General features: G+C 33.9%; 1 protein-coding gene across 3 annotated transcripts in view; it reads right to left on the reverse strand.

Moving 5' to 3' along the window:
* Window positions 1-290: 290 nt before the first annotated feature.
* Window positions 291-16,733, reverse strand: part of LOC121371227 (serine/threonine-protein phosphatase 2A 56 kDa regulatory subunit epsilon isoform-like) — a 60,702-nt gene continuing 44,259 nt past the window's right edge. For 2 of the 3 annotated variants that reach the window (XM_041496961.1, XM_041496963.1), the window contains exons 7-12: window positions 10,322-10,430; window positions 4,326-4,379; window positions 3,722-3,772; window positions 2,723-2,842; window positions 1,876-2,105; window positions 291-641 (exon numbers count right to left, since the gene is read on the reverse strand). In XM_041496961.1, the coding sequence (XP_041352895.1) occupies window positions 545-641; window positions 1,876-2,105; window positions 2,723-2,842; window positions 3,722-3,772; window positions 4,326-4,379; window positions 10,322-10,430 (661 nt within the window). In that variant the 3' untranslated portion in view covers window positions 291-544. Of the gene's footprint in view, window positions 642-1,875; window positions 2,106-2,722; window positions 2,843-3,721; window positions 3,773-4,325; window positions 4,380-10,321; window positions 10,431-10,478; window positions 10,588-16,733 lie in introns of all 3 variants that reach the window. The other variant, XM_041496962.1, reaches the window with a different exon arrangement.

The following is a 16,733-nucleotide window of genomic DNA, read 5'->3' on the forward strand; positions in this document are numbered from 1 at the left end:
AATATTGCTTGTGATCTGATTCACACACACTCAGGTTGATACAACTGACATGTTTTGGTGAAATGATCCGGAACTGCCGTAATGTCTGCACTTGCTCATGAAACACTAGCTGTACATGTTAATGTGACATTATGAAAGCAAAATGGGTTAAATTTACTGGTGTTGGTACTGGACTCACAAAAAGGATTTAAAACCATGTAACGTGTATTGCAGAAAACATTCAGATCTTGTAGTAACTGAAATGCACCCAAGCATCCATCAACTATATAGTCTGAAATAAATAACAGCCGTCACAATGCACGTTTTTATTTTTTGGTTACTCCCAATCTGGGAAACATCTACCCACAATATGACATGTCCGCACCGCTCGGCTGCGATGGTTTTGGGTGCACAGCAGAGACTGACAGGCGGAGGACAATCTAGCAATAACAGCAATCTGCTTTGGCACACAGGGTAATGTTATCTACAGCAGAATGCCAGAACCAGAGTGACAGTATCGCACTGCTGCACACACAATACACAGACGTAAAGCCAAGCTGGTGTGTTAGGAAGTTTTTATCATTTTTTTTGCTCTATGGTTGACCTCGAGCCTGTCTAGCTTCCTCCATAACTCTTCTCGGTCCTTCTCCTTCTTTTTCTCTCTGTAAATAACAAAGGAACATCATTAACAAATGAAAATATTTATAATCGGAATACACAATTTATCATCCCATATCATGATAATCAAACTAATTGTTACATCCACATGTATTTAGTAATTAGCATGTTGACTGCTATCATGCTAAGCCTTGGACGTTTCTAGCAGGAACCTTGCTATATTTCTGTTCACCACTGTTTAATAGTGCCATTTCCTCTATGAAAATCTTCTGATCAATGTTATTTCTACATACTAGATATATTCTTCTACATATAAAAAAGAAAGAAAGAAAAAAAAGAAGAAGAGTACTATTAAGTGGTAGTTTATTTATTATTCATTTGTATCTTATATTGCATGTAACCTTTTGTGTAAATTCCTAAATAATCCACCAGTTGCAGAAAACTAGTGCGAGGAGGGCATTAGCTTTTCCCTGGCACATCAATATATAAATGGTGAAAGCAAAGGACTGTTCAACCAATCATATTGCCATGAAGTGTATAATAGAAAAACAAAATTAACTTTTAAAATAAGTATCAATCTAAAAACAATTTAACTGGTTATAAAATACCAATATGTTGGAAATACAAAATGATCAACTTCACACAACAAATCTGTTTGTAATTTTTGTCAAGCCATAAACAGGACTAGAAATCTATTATCCAAAGACCATAACTGACAGAAATAACACAGCAACATGTTTGTAAAATATAAATTCACCTTAAATCAACAGAATCAAAAGGGTGAGATTAATTGTTGTCCTAAAATAATAACAATATAGGAGTACAAACACAAAGGTGATTACTACAATAATGGTTGGCAGTTCATTTTACTATCTTGTACCTATCAAAGCAAAATCCAAAATCAGGTTTCACAAGTGTGCTTTTTACTTAAGAGCCATACCTAGAACAATACAAAGCTCAAAACAAAATAAGTAATAAAATATTACACAACAGGAAGGAACAATTAAAATAAGTTGTTTACATTATTTTCATCAGTTATCATTTACTTCAACAACAAAAATGTATATTAACTTTGTTATCTTTTAAATATCTACCAGACAAAGCATATTATTGTTATAACTTGAAGTTTTCAAAAGTAATTTCCAAAAGTTAGTTTCCAACTGTTTATCATAGAAGCAGAAACTAGAAGGAATAACAATGCTATTTAATACTTAACATACAAAATGTACTCTAGGTTGTATCTTTAAAAAAACAAATGTTTACAAGTTAAAAACTTACTTTTGCCTTTCTGCTTTGTAATTAGCTGTGAGTTCGTCAAAGAGTTTACTATTCATTTCCATGAACGTCTTGAGGACATTGTAGACAAGCGCCACAATGGTCTGGTTCCAATGCTCCTTGGATATCTTGTACAAGGCTGGAAACATGATCGGCAACACCGTGTTCGAGTTCTCCTCAATCAAACTCATGATGTACTCGTTGTTCCAGTAGTAAAGGGCACGTTCTGCCACCTAAAATGATTATAAAACAAAACGTTAATTTGTGAGGAAAACCTTCATTTCACATTGACATTCAGACATGAAATGCTCCAGTATTTTCAAACACTTTTATTTAAGCTAGATATTTAACACTTTAATGTGGAGAATGACATTTATGTTGCTGACTGTTTTACAGGGAAAGCAATATCTATGTTGTTTTAGGATTGCTGAGACTCAAACATGTTTTTTTAATGGTTTATTGTATGTGAGTGTGTTTTTATCAGTCACTGATAAGAATGGTAACTCTTACTTGTTTCATGAATTTATTTACTTTACGACAATGAGTTACCGTTACTAGGAAATGACATAAACAAAATGGTGGTGTCCACAAAGTGTGCAAATAACAAGAAAAAATTAATCTTGTTCACTGGTCAGTACACTGCAACATACAACTAAAGCTAATGAAAGCGTCACTGATGCAATGAGTTCTTGAAACAACAAAAAAGGTTGGAATATGGATTTTAAAAAATTGATCCATCTAAAAACAAAAACAGTCCAAAAAGACATATTTTAACATTAATATGAAATGTAGGAAAAGCATCATGTTTATACACTCATAGAAGCATCAAATGTAAGTCTCTGGAACATACCTGGAAGTGAGGACTGGACACACACTTTGATATTTGTTTGAACAGAGGTTCCATCACCTTCTGGAACTGGGTAGGCTCTATCACATCAAGAATCTCCTCAATCTCACCAAGGAACATCACCTGAAGTACAACAAACAAAAACAGTTGAAAATTACCTGCTCCTCCCCCCCACCTCTATGTTTTATCAGTTATCTGGTCACCCAGAAAAGCCTAATATTCAAACAGGCAACCTGGTTGTATCTACAATCATTATAGTTATCGGTCAGACAACTGATAAATCACAACCAAGCATTCTCAATCAGGGATGATTGTTGTTTCACTTGATACACTGATATATTTTTTTTTAACATTTTATTCTGACAAAGTTATTCCTTGAAATGCATGTAAAAGTGAATGGTAATGTGCAACCTTAATATTGACCACTATGATAGTTTAATGTTTGCCCAATGATGATTGGAACCTATCAGAATCTGGTTTTTTTTTGGTAAACATGAAAATAGTGGATTATGTTATTTGATAATGAGTAACAGACAAATGGTTTTATGGTTTTAATGATATACTACAAACATGCTAACAGAAACAATTTCCTTAAAATTCCAAGGCTTTCTATTTTATCCTCCATATCTGTGTTAATTAAGTCAATGTTCAATTGGGTAATATTCCAAGATGGAAGTAATCCTTTCCATGAACATTCAGTTGAATACATAACCTTCAGATTCATGTTAACTTTCTAATAATAAAGAATGTCAGAAATGTGATTCTCATGTTTGTGATTAATATTTTAAAATTTTATCGTTGATGCAAATATCTCTATAGTATTAAGTTCAACCTACTTTGGAAAAAAAATACTCTTTGCATTATAAAAATTACTTAGATTACTACTTTAGGCAGGTATCCAGTGTTAAACTGTAATGGGAAGATACATATCTTTAAATGAGTCGATGTAATGCATCCATCAGAATTCAGTTTATTATTTCTATGACTTTTTATGTAACCAACCTCTTTCTGACTACACGTTTTTGGCCAAAAGTGCAGCAGTCCTTTGATGACCTGAAAAACAAGATCAAAATGAATTTCAAACAAAACGTACAAAAAACAATCCAGATAAAAATTAGATAAATATTTGGGGTTATTAGTGGCTTTTATTTATGGGAAGATTGTTTTGCTTAACTGTAAAAAAGATAATACTGTCATGAATGGAATAAACAAAACTGACGAAGAACTTGAGCTGAAAACAAATAAACCAAACAGAACAAGTCAAATTGAAGACCAAAATTCTGTAACTTATGTTATGAAAATAGTGCCATCTAAAGTATAAATTTATAACATGTACTGGTATGTTGTTTAAAGTTTAAAAGTTTTTAAAGTATACAACATTTTTTTTTCAATCTAAAAACTGCTGTATAATATAAAACATAATTAAATTATTATTATTATTTTGTAAAAATATCCATTTCAAAATGCACTTTTCTCTAGTTAAAATACAAAGATGCATTCATATATATTAAGTGCTTTATATTTATATAAGTGACACATCACAATAATGGTTACTAGTATGATAGACAATGCTAATAATTGTGACAAAATAGTTATTCAAACTTACATCTTCTGTCAAAGCAGCATCCTTTTCCAAAAACTGAACAACACAGTATGCAAGCTGAAAAAATACAACAATAAAAATGCGAACTGAAAAGGTCATATCTTGGTTACTGTATTCTAAACACATTTTCTTTTTAATATATATATATATATATATATTTACATGATAAAATATCAAGGTGACATCCACTTAAATTATCCTATTTTATCCTTCTTTTATAGTATCCGAAGTAGAATAGTGGTAGTTACACACGTTACAAAAGGTTATTGTTTTGAATTTAACATAGTGACATTTTTAAAACAAAGATCCAAACTGGAAGACAAAAAGCAGGCCACTGTATCTTGATCAAACTGTCAACTGAAGAATTAACTTTTAATACTTTAGAAATGGCTGCCAACAACTTCCCATGCTATTCCCCCAAACAAGTTTATATCATTGGAGAGACCGATGAACCAGAGAGGATACAACAAATGAACATTCCAATAAAATATTGTCCACAATCAATCCCAAAGGTTTTACCACAAACAAAATTAAGTGCAAGGATTTTACCAGAAAAAAAGTATTAAAGGCACTTTGCCCTCAAAGGAATGTTTTTTATTCTATGGAAATTGACAATAAAATGTATTAATGCACTCGCCTGTAATACAACAAAAAATATTTCTAAAAGTATGTAATAGAAGCCGTAACATCTTCCATTAGCATATTCAATATCTGGGCGTATATTTTCGTAAAAACCATTGTAGGCTATGGCATGTGTTGTGGTGACGTATTGCTCAACATGTAATAAATAACCACATGACAATACATAAATGACATGATGCATTATAGAATCCTTGATATACACAAATTTCTTCAGATGTCTCTGTAGTGGGGACAGTTTACTGGAGAACTTCACATTGCAGTTATGGCAAGGCAGTATCTTAACATGTAGCATTAAAACTTAGCAGAGCTGAGTAAATCTCATCTTAACTGGATATGGTTGTCATGTAGAATTTTGGCAGACTATCATGCAGGAAAGGTATCCAAGAGAGTTATGGAGAAAAAAAAACAGAGAGAAGAAATGAACAAAAGGGCACACACACACATACCCACACACCACACCACACCATGCACTAAATGTTCATTTAAGTAACTGTATCCACATACAGTTTAATAACCAAAGATAATAAATTTGAACCATAAAATCTGAGATAATTTAAGAATTGTGTACTTTTTAAAATAAAAGCATGAAACTTAGCACATTTGACCATTTTTAAATATGTATTTTTCCTACCACCTTTAATCTGCCTGTTACCCCATAACATAACTTGTAGGCAGTGTGCAGGCTCCCTCCCCTTTTCAAATATAAAATCATGACTACGCCAAATGGCCCACCAACCTAGGAAGTGATTTTGTTAAGTCATTAAAAAAAAAAAATCTTTTTTTACCTACAATAACTCTGTAACTAATTATGATTTGCTTTTTCATAATGGTAAAAATATAATTTTCATAAGTTGTTTTATATAATAGTATAATAAACATTGACCATGAAAGCTTAGGCACATACAGCTTGTTAATTATATCATTACTAGTTAAGATATTGTACAAAAATGTATTTTGATAATGGCATATGTTCATGGTTAACAAAAGACTGAAAATCTAAATGCAAGGAACATTGTTTTAACGACTCTATTAATGGAAAAATGTAGGAGGTATCCTTTTAAAAATTATATGTAAAAAAAGTACCAAATGTTTAACATCCAATAGCCGATGATTAATAAATCAATGTGCTCTAGTGGTATTGTTAAGCAAAACAAACTTTAACTGTTTAATGACATCTTAGTACATTTTATACTTCAGCTATCTGGGTACGTAACATATTGTTATTTTGACACTTGGTCAAGAGTTTGGAAACACGCTGGTAACACACAGGCTCAAAAAGAAGTAAAGGATCTTTCATATGCAACTTCTCATAAACAGGACAGTACATAACACAGCCTTTGATATACCAGTTGAGGCACTGTTTGGGAATGGGGGAAAAAATAGAGTGTAATTAATCCTGCAACCCACTGCACCTCAGACAAATGCTGTACACTGAGTTATCTCTCTTCCCCCGGACTAATAAAAAAATGACTGTACAATGTGATTAAAGTTTGACCATTGGAAGAAGAGAATCAGTAATAAAAGTGTAGAATTCCACTGTGAAAAGGACTGAACTGATGTGACACCATGATTGTTCACTGATGCTTACCTGTCAGTACCTGTACTAACAACTTCCAACTCTTAGTAGGCAGAGAAAGAGTACCGGTGAGGTAACTGATATGTCCATCACGAGTTTGATGGAAAATCATAGATATTAATTAATATGTTACGTGTATGATTCAATTCTAATTATGTAAATTTTTTACAATGGGGTTGATTAACAGTTTGTTTTGGACCAACTACCGATGACACTGTATCCATTGGAGAAGGTGCTGTCTGATTAATGAAGTTATTGTTCTTTATTAGAAAGGGAAATTTTGTTTAGCATGGGTACTCTGGTGACACATTTATATTGGCAGAGAAATAGTTTATGTATGTAATGTTAACTATACAGAACTGCCAAGACATCACATGTATTGTGATTTATTTGTATCACCGCAGTGACCTAGTAATTGTATGTGACACACCACCATCCCAAGTTGTTCCTACATGTGAGGTTTGATGGTCCTGTATGCATATGTATGCAAGATATGATCCGGAAAAGGATTTACTGTTATGTGCAGTAGACCGTAAAAAGTAGGTCACAGTGACCTAATAGTATGCGACACACCGCTAACCCAAGTTGTTCCTGCATGTGAGGTTTAATGGTCCTGTATGCAAGATATGGTTCGGACAACAAAAAGTTAAACAGACGTACAACACCATACCATAATATGGCCCATCATAGACTGCCATACAAAAAGGTTTGTATCCTTAAAGACACAACTGTTAAAATAAAAGCAGAATAAGCAAGCTAAATCTGACATATATAAACACCTACTAACAACATATTAAAAAATAAAATAACATAAAAATGAGTCATGCAAGACAAAAATTAAAATGTTTCATAGAATTAAACTAATGTAACAATTTTATTACTATAAGACAGCATAAGTAGTGCTGATCATTCAGAAAATAAAATTTCATCACAAAAAGCTTAAAGCTTAAGTTGTACAAAACAACAAACCATCTTAAAAGAATGCACGTGCAAGGCTTTTGGACTGGTAGTCATAATTCAGTGATATATAATTCACATTATTGCTTAATATCAACAAGTATTTTGGTATATTTAATTAATAAAACAGTTAAATATAATGGTTATTATATATAACAGGTGCAGCCATTTTGTTTCACCCCAGTGAATCCACCCTCTGGCAAGCTGGTGATTACATAATACTTAACGCGTCTTAGGACTGAAGAAACAAATGTACCTGATTTTTGTGGGATAATGAAACAGGCATACATAGCAATGTTTTGTAATAATATCCATCCCAGTAAGCCAGCAATAAGTATATATTATTTAAATATACAAAATAAATCATCACTGTCAAAGTGGCTACAAAACAAGTCGAAATAACTATCATGCATTAAACTATGTACTGAAATAATAAACGGAGTGATTTCTTATTTAATTGGTCTATTCTTTTAGTTGCTTCTACTACTGATTCCTGAATGGAAGGTGTACATTTGGTAGGTAACCAGACATAGCATCAGATGTAGGGCGTTCCGGTATTATTAACATCATAGAGCATTATGATGTAGCATATGTGTTACCAATCTAATGCATCATGACATGTCCTAATATCAGTCTTTGTTCAATGGTATGGAGAAAATATAGACAATTATGTTATTAGCATGCAGTCACCATATTTCTGTAGAAAATTAAAACGTTCTCGAACAAATAACCTGCCACCCCTAAAATAGTAATGGACATTATCAGCCGACATGGTTTTTACTGTAAATAATTCTGTAAAACACTTGATTAAGTACTTTCCCATTGAAAAATTACAGAACTGACCAATTAAGTAGTCCCAAAGAAAAGAAAAGTATCACTTGTAACTGGTCGTTTTAGCTCCTACGTACCAACATGCCTAAAAAAATTTACAAATAAAAATACTATAACCCCATTTCGTTCTGTTAATGCAAATTGAAATATATTTAGTTAAATAGTTTATTATATTATCAAGTCATTTATGTTGTTTTACAAGTCTGGTTGATCAAAGCGAAGTGCCTTGTCATAAATTACTGCAGTTGTTTACACTGTGCATGCAGAAGTTGGTAGGAGCTAATGTCACTTCCTCCCAAGCTAGAGTACCGGACGCAACGATAAAGAAACAAAATGGCTGTTCCCAGTTAGCAGGAATAATCATGTTTTTTTTTCTTAATTCTAAAATTATGCGTTTTTCATTTCTTAAATACTGTTGACACACCAAATACGGTTCTGACCAATGTGTATCAATGCTTACTGATCTGCATTAGGTATTGCCGTTGACATATCACCGCTCAATACAGATCAATACAAATCAATTCGTTTTAGACCTTGACACACCAAATACGCTTGTGAGAGGTCATGTTGTGGGGAAGGAAGTTGCTTCTCAAGCTAAAAACATAACGAGTGATGAGACACTATCCAAATCGTGCGTGTTGATAAAAGTTGCATCATTATGAACAACACTAGCCTTCATCATGTTTTCTAAAGTTTTTTTTTTTAATATGCTCAATGTATCGAATCCTTGTGGCATTATTATGTAAAAAACAAAGAGTCATTTTCCACTTTATACAGCGCCGCCATTTTGCAAATGAAATATCACATGACTTGCGCCATTTGATCTTAATGACCCGAACTGAACCGTAATTACCAATGTATCATTGACACACCAGAATCCAAAACCCTGTAATTACCAATGTATCATTGACACACCAGAATCCAAAACCCTGTAATTACCAATGTATCATTGACACACCAGAATCCAAAACCCTGTAATTACCAATGTATCATTGACACACCAGAATCCAAAACCCTGTAATTACCAATGTATCATTGACACACCAGAATCCAAAACCCTGTAATTACCAATGTATCATTGACACACCAGAATCCAAAACCCTGTAATTACCAATGTATCATTGACACACCAGAATCCAACACCCTGTAATTACCAATGTATCATTGACACACCAGAATCCAAAACCCTGTAATTACCAATGTATTATTGACACACCAGAATCCAACACTGTACTGACACGTAAGCTTGCTGCTCAATCCACATACATATGTAAATTGAGACCAAAACAGATCGACACAGTATTTGGTTTATAACGACCCGTATCCTATCCGTATCCAAACGCATTGATTCGTTTTGTAAATGTGTCAGTATGTGTTGGTGGTCCGGGTATGCATCTTTTCAACACATAAGGCTCACATTTGACTTGTCTTCCACTTTAACACAAAGTCAACAATAATTCAAACACTAAGTCAACAATAATTTACGAAAAACAAACAGCAAAACCACAAACATGTATGTTTTGTCAGTAGCATTGAGATGAGACCGAGAATGATTCATGTATTACGAAATATGGATTAGTTAAGTATTCTACCCTGAACCTAGTTTGGATTTACCACCAGAGTATAAGATTTAGAGGAAGGGATGAGAAATGTTAAATACTTTTGAAAGTTTTCATTTAAAATTTAATCAATTTCAGTCTGAGAAAACTGAAAATGAATAATCATTAACAGGTAGGTCTTATGTACTATTTACATGAAACATTGTGTTCAGTATGGTGTCGCTATGCAAGTATCAGAGATCCCTAAAAAATTTAAAACAACATGTTCCATGATTTACTTATCAGAATACTTCCTACTTCAAAACAAGGTGAACAAATATACCATGCATCTTGTAGGGCATTAATTATATCTTCTCACCTGAAAATAATCATTAAGTCACCAATGCAGTCAATATGAATGATACATTGATAGCAACAAGCATGCCAATTCTCACCTGGGCATGATAGAGGCTGAGGCTGCGTGCCTTATGCAGCGGAATCAGCACTTTGGTCAGAAACTGCTTGTGCTCAATCTTTAGAGGTAATGCAAATCCGTTGATAATGCTGAAAATGAGATTTTAAAATGTAGTGCAAAGAAGCATGCTAACATACCTGGGCATGAAACAGACTGAGGCTTTTGGCCTTGTGAAGAGGAATGAGCACTTTGAGGAGAAACTTGCGATGCTCTGCTTTCAGAGGTAACGCGAACCCATTGATAATGCTGAAATTTAGCAGGTTGTAAGATTATAGCAAGTTTTATTAATACTGTTGTTCCAATAGCCATGCAGCATCCTAGTGACAGACATGCGATGATTCTTCACCATGGTCAAGTGAAATATAATTCAAGTTATTAGTAGAATATTAAAATAAAATAACCACTAACTAAAATCTTTGATTAGTAGGAAACAGCTACATAAAAACAAACTACGGTATATTTCGTTAGAATCCTTTGTGGAAATCAAAAGTGTCAATGCCTTGCAACTATGAACTCAAACTGTACCCATTAATTCAGCAATAAGTTTCAAACTGTTTATGTACACACGTTATCAGGGCTAGCTCTGGGTGATCAGAAAATTTCGCCAAATTAACTAAAAAATGCAAAACCTAGAGCTATTTTCCAACAAAATATAAATTATAACAATATTTTTTCGCCAAATTAACTAAAAAATGCAAAACCTAGAGCTATTTTCCAACAAAATATAAATTATAACTATATTTTTTCGCCAAATTAAAATAAAATTCGCCAATTCTTGTCAAAATTCACAATTGGCGAATTTGGCGAGTGGCAGAGCTAGCCCTGCGTTATATTTTAATCAGATGGAATATGTGCAGAAATGTTGACAAGCTTTTTCTTACTGGGATCTCAGTTGATCCTTTGCTGCATGTCAGCTGTTACTTACATTACTGACTAATATTTCCATAACATTTGTAACAATATGTCAATAATGCAGAAATATTACAATTTATACACTTACATGACTTAGACATACACACACACATATATATAGCTTGACATATATGAACAGCTTGAATAAAATCTTAGTGATTCATTGTGCAAAATCCTACATGTAAAGCCAAACAAAGTGGCCAACCCTAACTATTTTCATAAATATTTTTAAACAGTTACTGTAAATCAGGAATGTTAACAAATTTAGCAAGGCCATACAATACGGGAATATTTCTCTTAAAGGGACATTCCTGAGTTTGCTGCAATTTTTAAGATGTTATCAACTAACAGAATTTTTAACGATTGTTAATTACATATCAAATATATTTTTCTGTATAAAATATTAGTGGCTGTATATTAAATGTGTTTCTGATCGTTATAATATTTGTACTACCGTATATCTTCGCCTGTATAAGTTGATCTCGGCTATAAGTCGAGTCCCTAATTTCAAGCCCTGAAAACTTATTTTTTTATTGACCCGTTTATAAGTCGACCCATGAAAAACAACTTATAAATATTGAAATATTTCTTATTTTCAGCACATGAGAACAATAATGTACAATATTTGAACAAAAGAAAATTATTTTACAAACTTCGGTTTTCACGTTTTGATTTGTACATCGCAATATAATCAGACTATTCCAATCAAACTACATTATTACATAACATCAAAACAAAATATTCCCTTATGGCCCGATCACACTGGCCCGAATGCCATTCCGTTTGGTTACCGAATAGGAATTCGGGTGTTTGGGGAGTGAACGGGTCATATTCGGGAAGTATTCGGTGTGTTCTAGGAGCATAGTGGCTGTTCGGCTCCATACGGATGCATACGGAAGGGCATTCGGTAGCTCCAAAAATTGTGCATGTTGTGCATGTTCAAAATAATTTTCATCGACCAATCCGAATGTGGCGTCCATGTGTATTCGGGAAGTATTCAGGAAGCATTCTAGGAGCATACGGCATGTACGGAAAACGTTCGGGAAGCATGCGTCTAGTTCTTGGTGAATTCGGAATGAAAATTTGGAGGTGCTGGGTTCCGTATGCTTTCCGAACACCCCGAATGGACCTAGAACATGACAAATGCTTTCCGAACGTTTTCAGTATCCTTTCCGGATTTTTTTTCATTTATGCCGCCGAATGTATAACGAATAGCCAGAACCCTTCCAGTATTCTTTCCGAACATTTTCCGAACTGCTCGTACACTTCCAGAATGCACAGTATGTTCCGTATGCTTTCCGAACACCCCGAATGGACATAGAACATGACGAACCCTTTCCGAACCCTTGCTGAAAGCATGCGGAAAGAGTTCGGTCCATTCTAGGTCGATTCGCCGTGTTCTGAAAGCATTCGGAAAGCATACGGAAAGCATTCGGAAAGGAAACCTTTCGAAGTCAACATGCGGGAAGTATTCGGTCTATTCTGAAAGCATTCTGAACCCATACTGAAAACATTCGGAAAACAAATGGAAAGCATTCGGTGATACATTGGGGAAAACACATTCGGAGGAACATTCGGCCAGTTTAAAAAATCACACCACTTTCGTATTAGGAAAACAAACGGAAGCTCATTCGGGCCAGTGTGATCGCCCCATTAGTAGAGAGTGAAAGCTGTTTGACTGTTACTGGCACTGTACAGATGGTTTTGGGCACAGACAACCACTTTATTTATAAACACTGACAACAGATCACTACGATAAAACTGAAAGTATCACGTTTTGCCGCCATATTAATACATGTAAGGAGGATAACTCTGGAAAGTACTGGTTTTTGTACCAAATGATGTGTGTCCCTATTGCTCTAGTGAACTGCAGAGATCAGTCTATTTTAAGGGAAAGCTCAGTAATATTCATGAAGTTAATCACCGACAAAACATTGTTTGAACAACCATTAATGCCAGTGACCACATTTCAAAATAAACTGGACTGGGATGTATGCAGCCATTGGAACTGATTGAACGCTGGAATGCTTCTCGTTTCGACAGCCTGCACCACCAGGTTGGATTCTTTTTTAGCGAGATTCCTTGCCTCCACGTCATTTCATTTCCTCCGTCTGACTGTCGACTTGGTTTTTTTCGTGACTCGTATGACAGCCATTCTGCAGAACGCCACGGTTGTTCGCGTTTAGTCTCTACATGTTCGAGCCTGTCCTAGCAGCACTGGAAGATTGACCGCCCCACTCTAAGAAGAAATAGGAAGCGGGGTCGGCCCCATCTACTCTTTTTCTAGACTTTACCTTGCTTTATAGTGATACCATCTCGTATCCTCCGGAGTCGGGCCCGTCCGCACCACTATACCAAACCATAACAACTGGACTATACCCTAGTCTGATATTCTCTCTCGTTCAGACGATCCGGCTTCTCAAGATCTGTATTTCAGCACAGCACTACACCTTCAACGTCTATCGACTGTCAACTGTCAATCTAGGGGTTTTCTTGACGGGATGCAACCCATCTCGTCCCTTTAAGCTGTGCACCCAAACGGCCTTAACGAGGCCACTGGCGTGGACATATCGATCGGACTTTAAACTTTTAGATCTGTCGAAATTATTTCTTTTTAAAAAATATTATTAAATAGTCCGATCCTCTCTTCTTTCTCTTATTTAATTTTGGACTGTCCTTCTAAAATGCTCCAAATTATATAAATATTCGGCCGAGCAGTCAATTCTTTTTATTTTTGGCTTGTAACCTTTTTCTTTTTTTTCTTTATTCTATTAACTTTTTTACTAATTGCTATTTTCAAAATTCTGCCCATTTTCACCACCACCCCCCCTTTCATCCCGAGTCAGGCCACCGATCTTATCGGAGGTCGGACTCGGGATGGGCGTGTTCGAAACCCTAGTGTGGTATATGGGCACGTTAAACTAGTTATCATCATCATCATCATCATCAGGCAACAGGTAGTTAGTATTGTTTACATTTTTGCTATTAGTGATGACTGTTAATTTAACTAAGTGGACTGTTGTCTTGGCATGTGAGTGAGATCGCACGCCTTTTCGCATAACCAAATGCCAAAAAAAATAGGTTATAAAAAATAAATGTGTCAAATTAACATATTTGAGTATAAATACTGGGCATACTTCAACAATAAAACTTGTAAAATAATCCCCAAAACAGTAATATTTTTTGGTGAAATTTTTTTACCCTCTTAGAAGTCGACCCCCCAAGTTATAAAATAATTTTTGGGTGAAAAAAATTTGACTTATAGGTGAAGATATATGGTACGTTAAATTTCGTTTTATTTCCTAAAATATTATTTTTTCATACGTACAAAATTATTTGAAGACAAAATCCAGTTTGGGTTTCTTACAAATATTAAGATGACCAGAAAGACATTGAATATACAGACACAGATATTTTAAACAAGAAAATATATGTAATATGTAAGTTTAATTGTAGAAATATTTTATTAGTCAGAAACATCTTACAATGCAGCAAACTCAGGAATGTCCCTTTTAAGGTTAACTTTATAATAAAGTTAAAACCAGACAAAAACATGTTTTCACAAGTTGTAGTCAAATATCAGGAGATGCTGTTATGTTAGTTTTCATTTTCAATAAAGACTAGTCCAATTTTATAAAAAATTTTTTTATTAAAACCCTGTATTAAAATAGCTTTTTGGCTAAAATGAAAAAACAAGAATACCGGTGAGGTACATGATACGCCCATTAGGAGTTTGATGAAAAACCATATCTATATTAATGAATATGTTACGGGTATGATTAAAGTCTAATTATGTGAAATGTTTGCAATGGGATGGATGGACAGTTTGTTTTGGACCAACCACTATTCCAAGTTATTCCTACATGTGGTTTGATGGTCCTGTATGCATCTGCATCAGCAATTGATTTATGGAATAATTTAAGCCCAGCAATTAAAAAGTGTGAAACAATATCGTCTTTCAAAAAAGCTGTAACACCAGTGATAAATAAAGTTCCATATTATTTTTCCTGTGGAAAAAGAATAGAAAATATATTGCATACTAGATTACGACATGGATGTAGCCCTTTGAACGCCGATTTGTACAGATGTGGACTTACCACAGACCCTTCATGTATCTGTGGATACAGATTAGAAAACAATATCCATTTTTTCTTACAATGTAAACAATATGAACAACAGAGACTGATTCTATGTAATTCCTTACAGCTTTTTCAATCAATAGATTTACAGTTGAAGCACATTAAGCGATGCCAATAATAAAGAAATATTTACTTATGTTCAAATATATATAAAAAAAACCTCATCGTTTTGATTAATAAAGTATTATTTAAATTACCAAAATGATTATTTGTAAATGTGATAGCAAATTTAACTGCACGTGATGTACTATTTGTGTAATCTTTTGTATCATATTTGTTTTTCTTTCCTTTACATTCTTTTGTATACAATACATTTCCTTACACTATTTATCATTGAATGTATACATGTAGTTTATATTTACAGCTATGTAATATAGGTCGCCATGTATATTGTATGAATATAGAAGAGGGCCTCGCAAGTTGTCATTGTGCCCAATTCTTTTGTTCTTTGTACAATAAAATATGTTTGCAATCAAATCAATATGCATCTGCATGCAAGATATGATCTGGACATGGATTTACAAGGACAACGTCATACCATAATACGACCCATCATAGATGGGCATAAAAAAAAGACTAAGATTTAACTCTCTTGAATAGTGATGTAATTTGTTTGATTTCTATAGTGTATAGTATTCACCAGGAAAGGCGAATGATCACTTTCCTGGAAAATTTTAGTAAAGCAGAAAATTGCTCAACTAGCAGTTAAATTATTAATACATTTTATTTAAAGCTTCATATGATTGCTCACGTAGCACCATTTTAGGAGAACGTTCTACAGCTCGCCTTGATTTTGCTTATGGCAAAGACTGACCAGTGTACACATTGGCCCCAAATACTGGTACTACTTGTCAGTGGCTTTTGTCGAAAATTGTCGACATGATGAAACTTAAATAAATTAGATTTCATTTCTCAAAAATATAATTTTTATTGTGTATCAAACAAACAAATGGACACTGATATGGGACTTAATAATAGAGTCTGTTAAAAATAATGGTTAAATAACGCAACAGTAAGATTTTGAAGCCTAGAATAAGCGACAAGTTTTAATTAATATCGTATTTCCGTACTCGCCAATATTTTGTTGTATTTTTTTTTACATTTTTTGACTCCATGTATTGGTCAACTCTTCTTCTAATGATGGTATTTAGAGGCTTGAAAAGTCTGTTAATACACAGTGATATACGGTACTGAAACATTAATATGAGGGGTCCTTGTTTTCGGACAAAGTTTGGAATGTAGGTAGTTTTTATCATTATCAGGTATTCATTTTGCTATCATCTGTACTAAATTGCCATTGCAGGATGATCTGAATTTCAAGGGCTGAAAATGCCTCCGAGA

The sequence above is a fragment of the Gigantopelta aegis genome, chromosome 4 (assembly GCF_016097555.1).
Source record: "Gigantopelta aegis isolate Gae_Host chromosome 4, Gae_host_genome, whole genome shotgun sequence".
Lineage (NCBI taxonomy): Eukaryota > Metazoa > Mollusca > Gastropoda > Neomphalida > Peltospiridae > Gigantopelta > Gigantopelta aegis.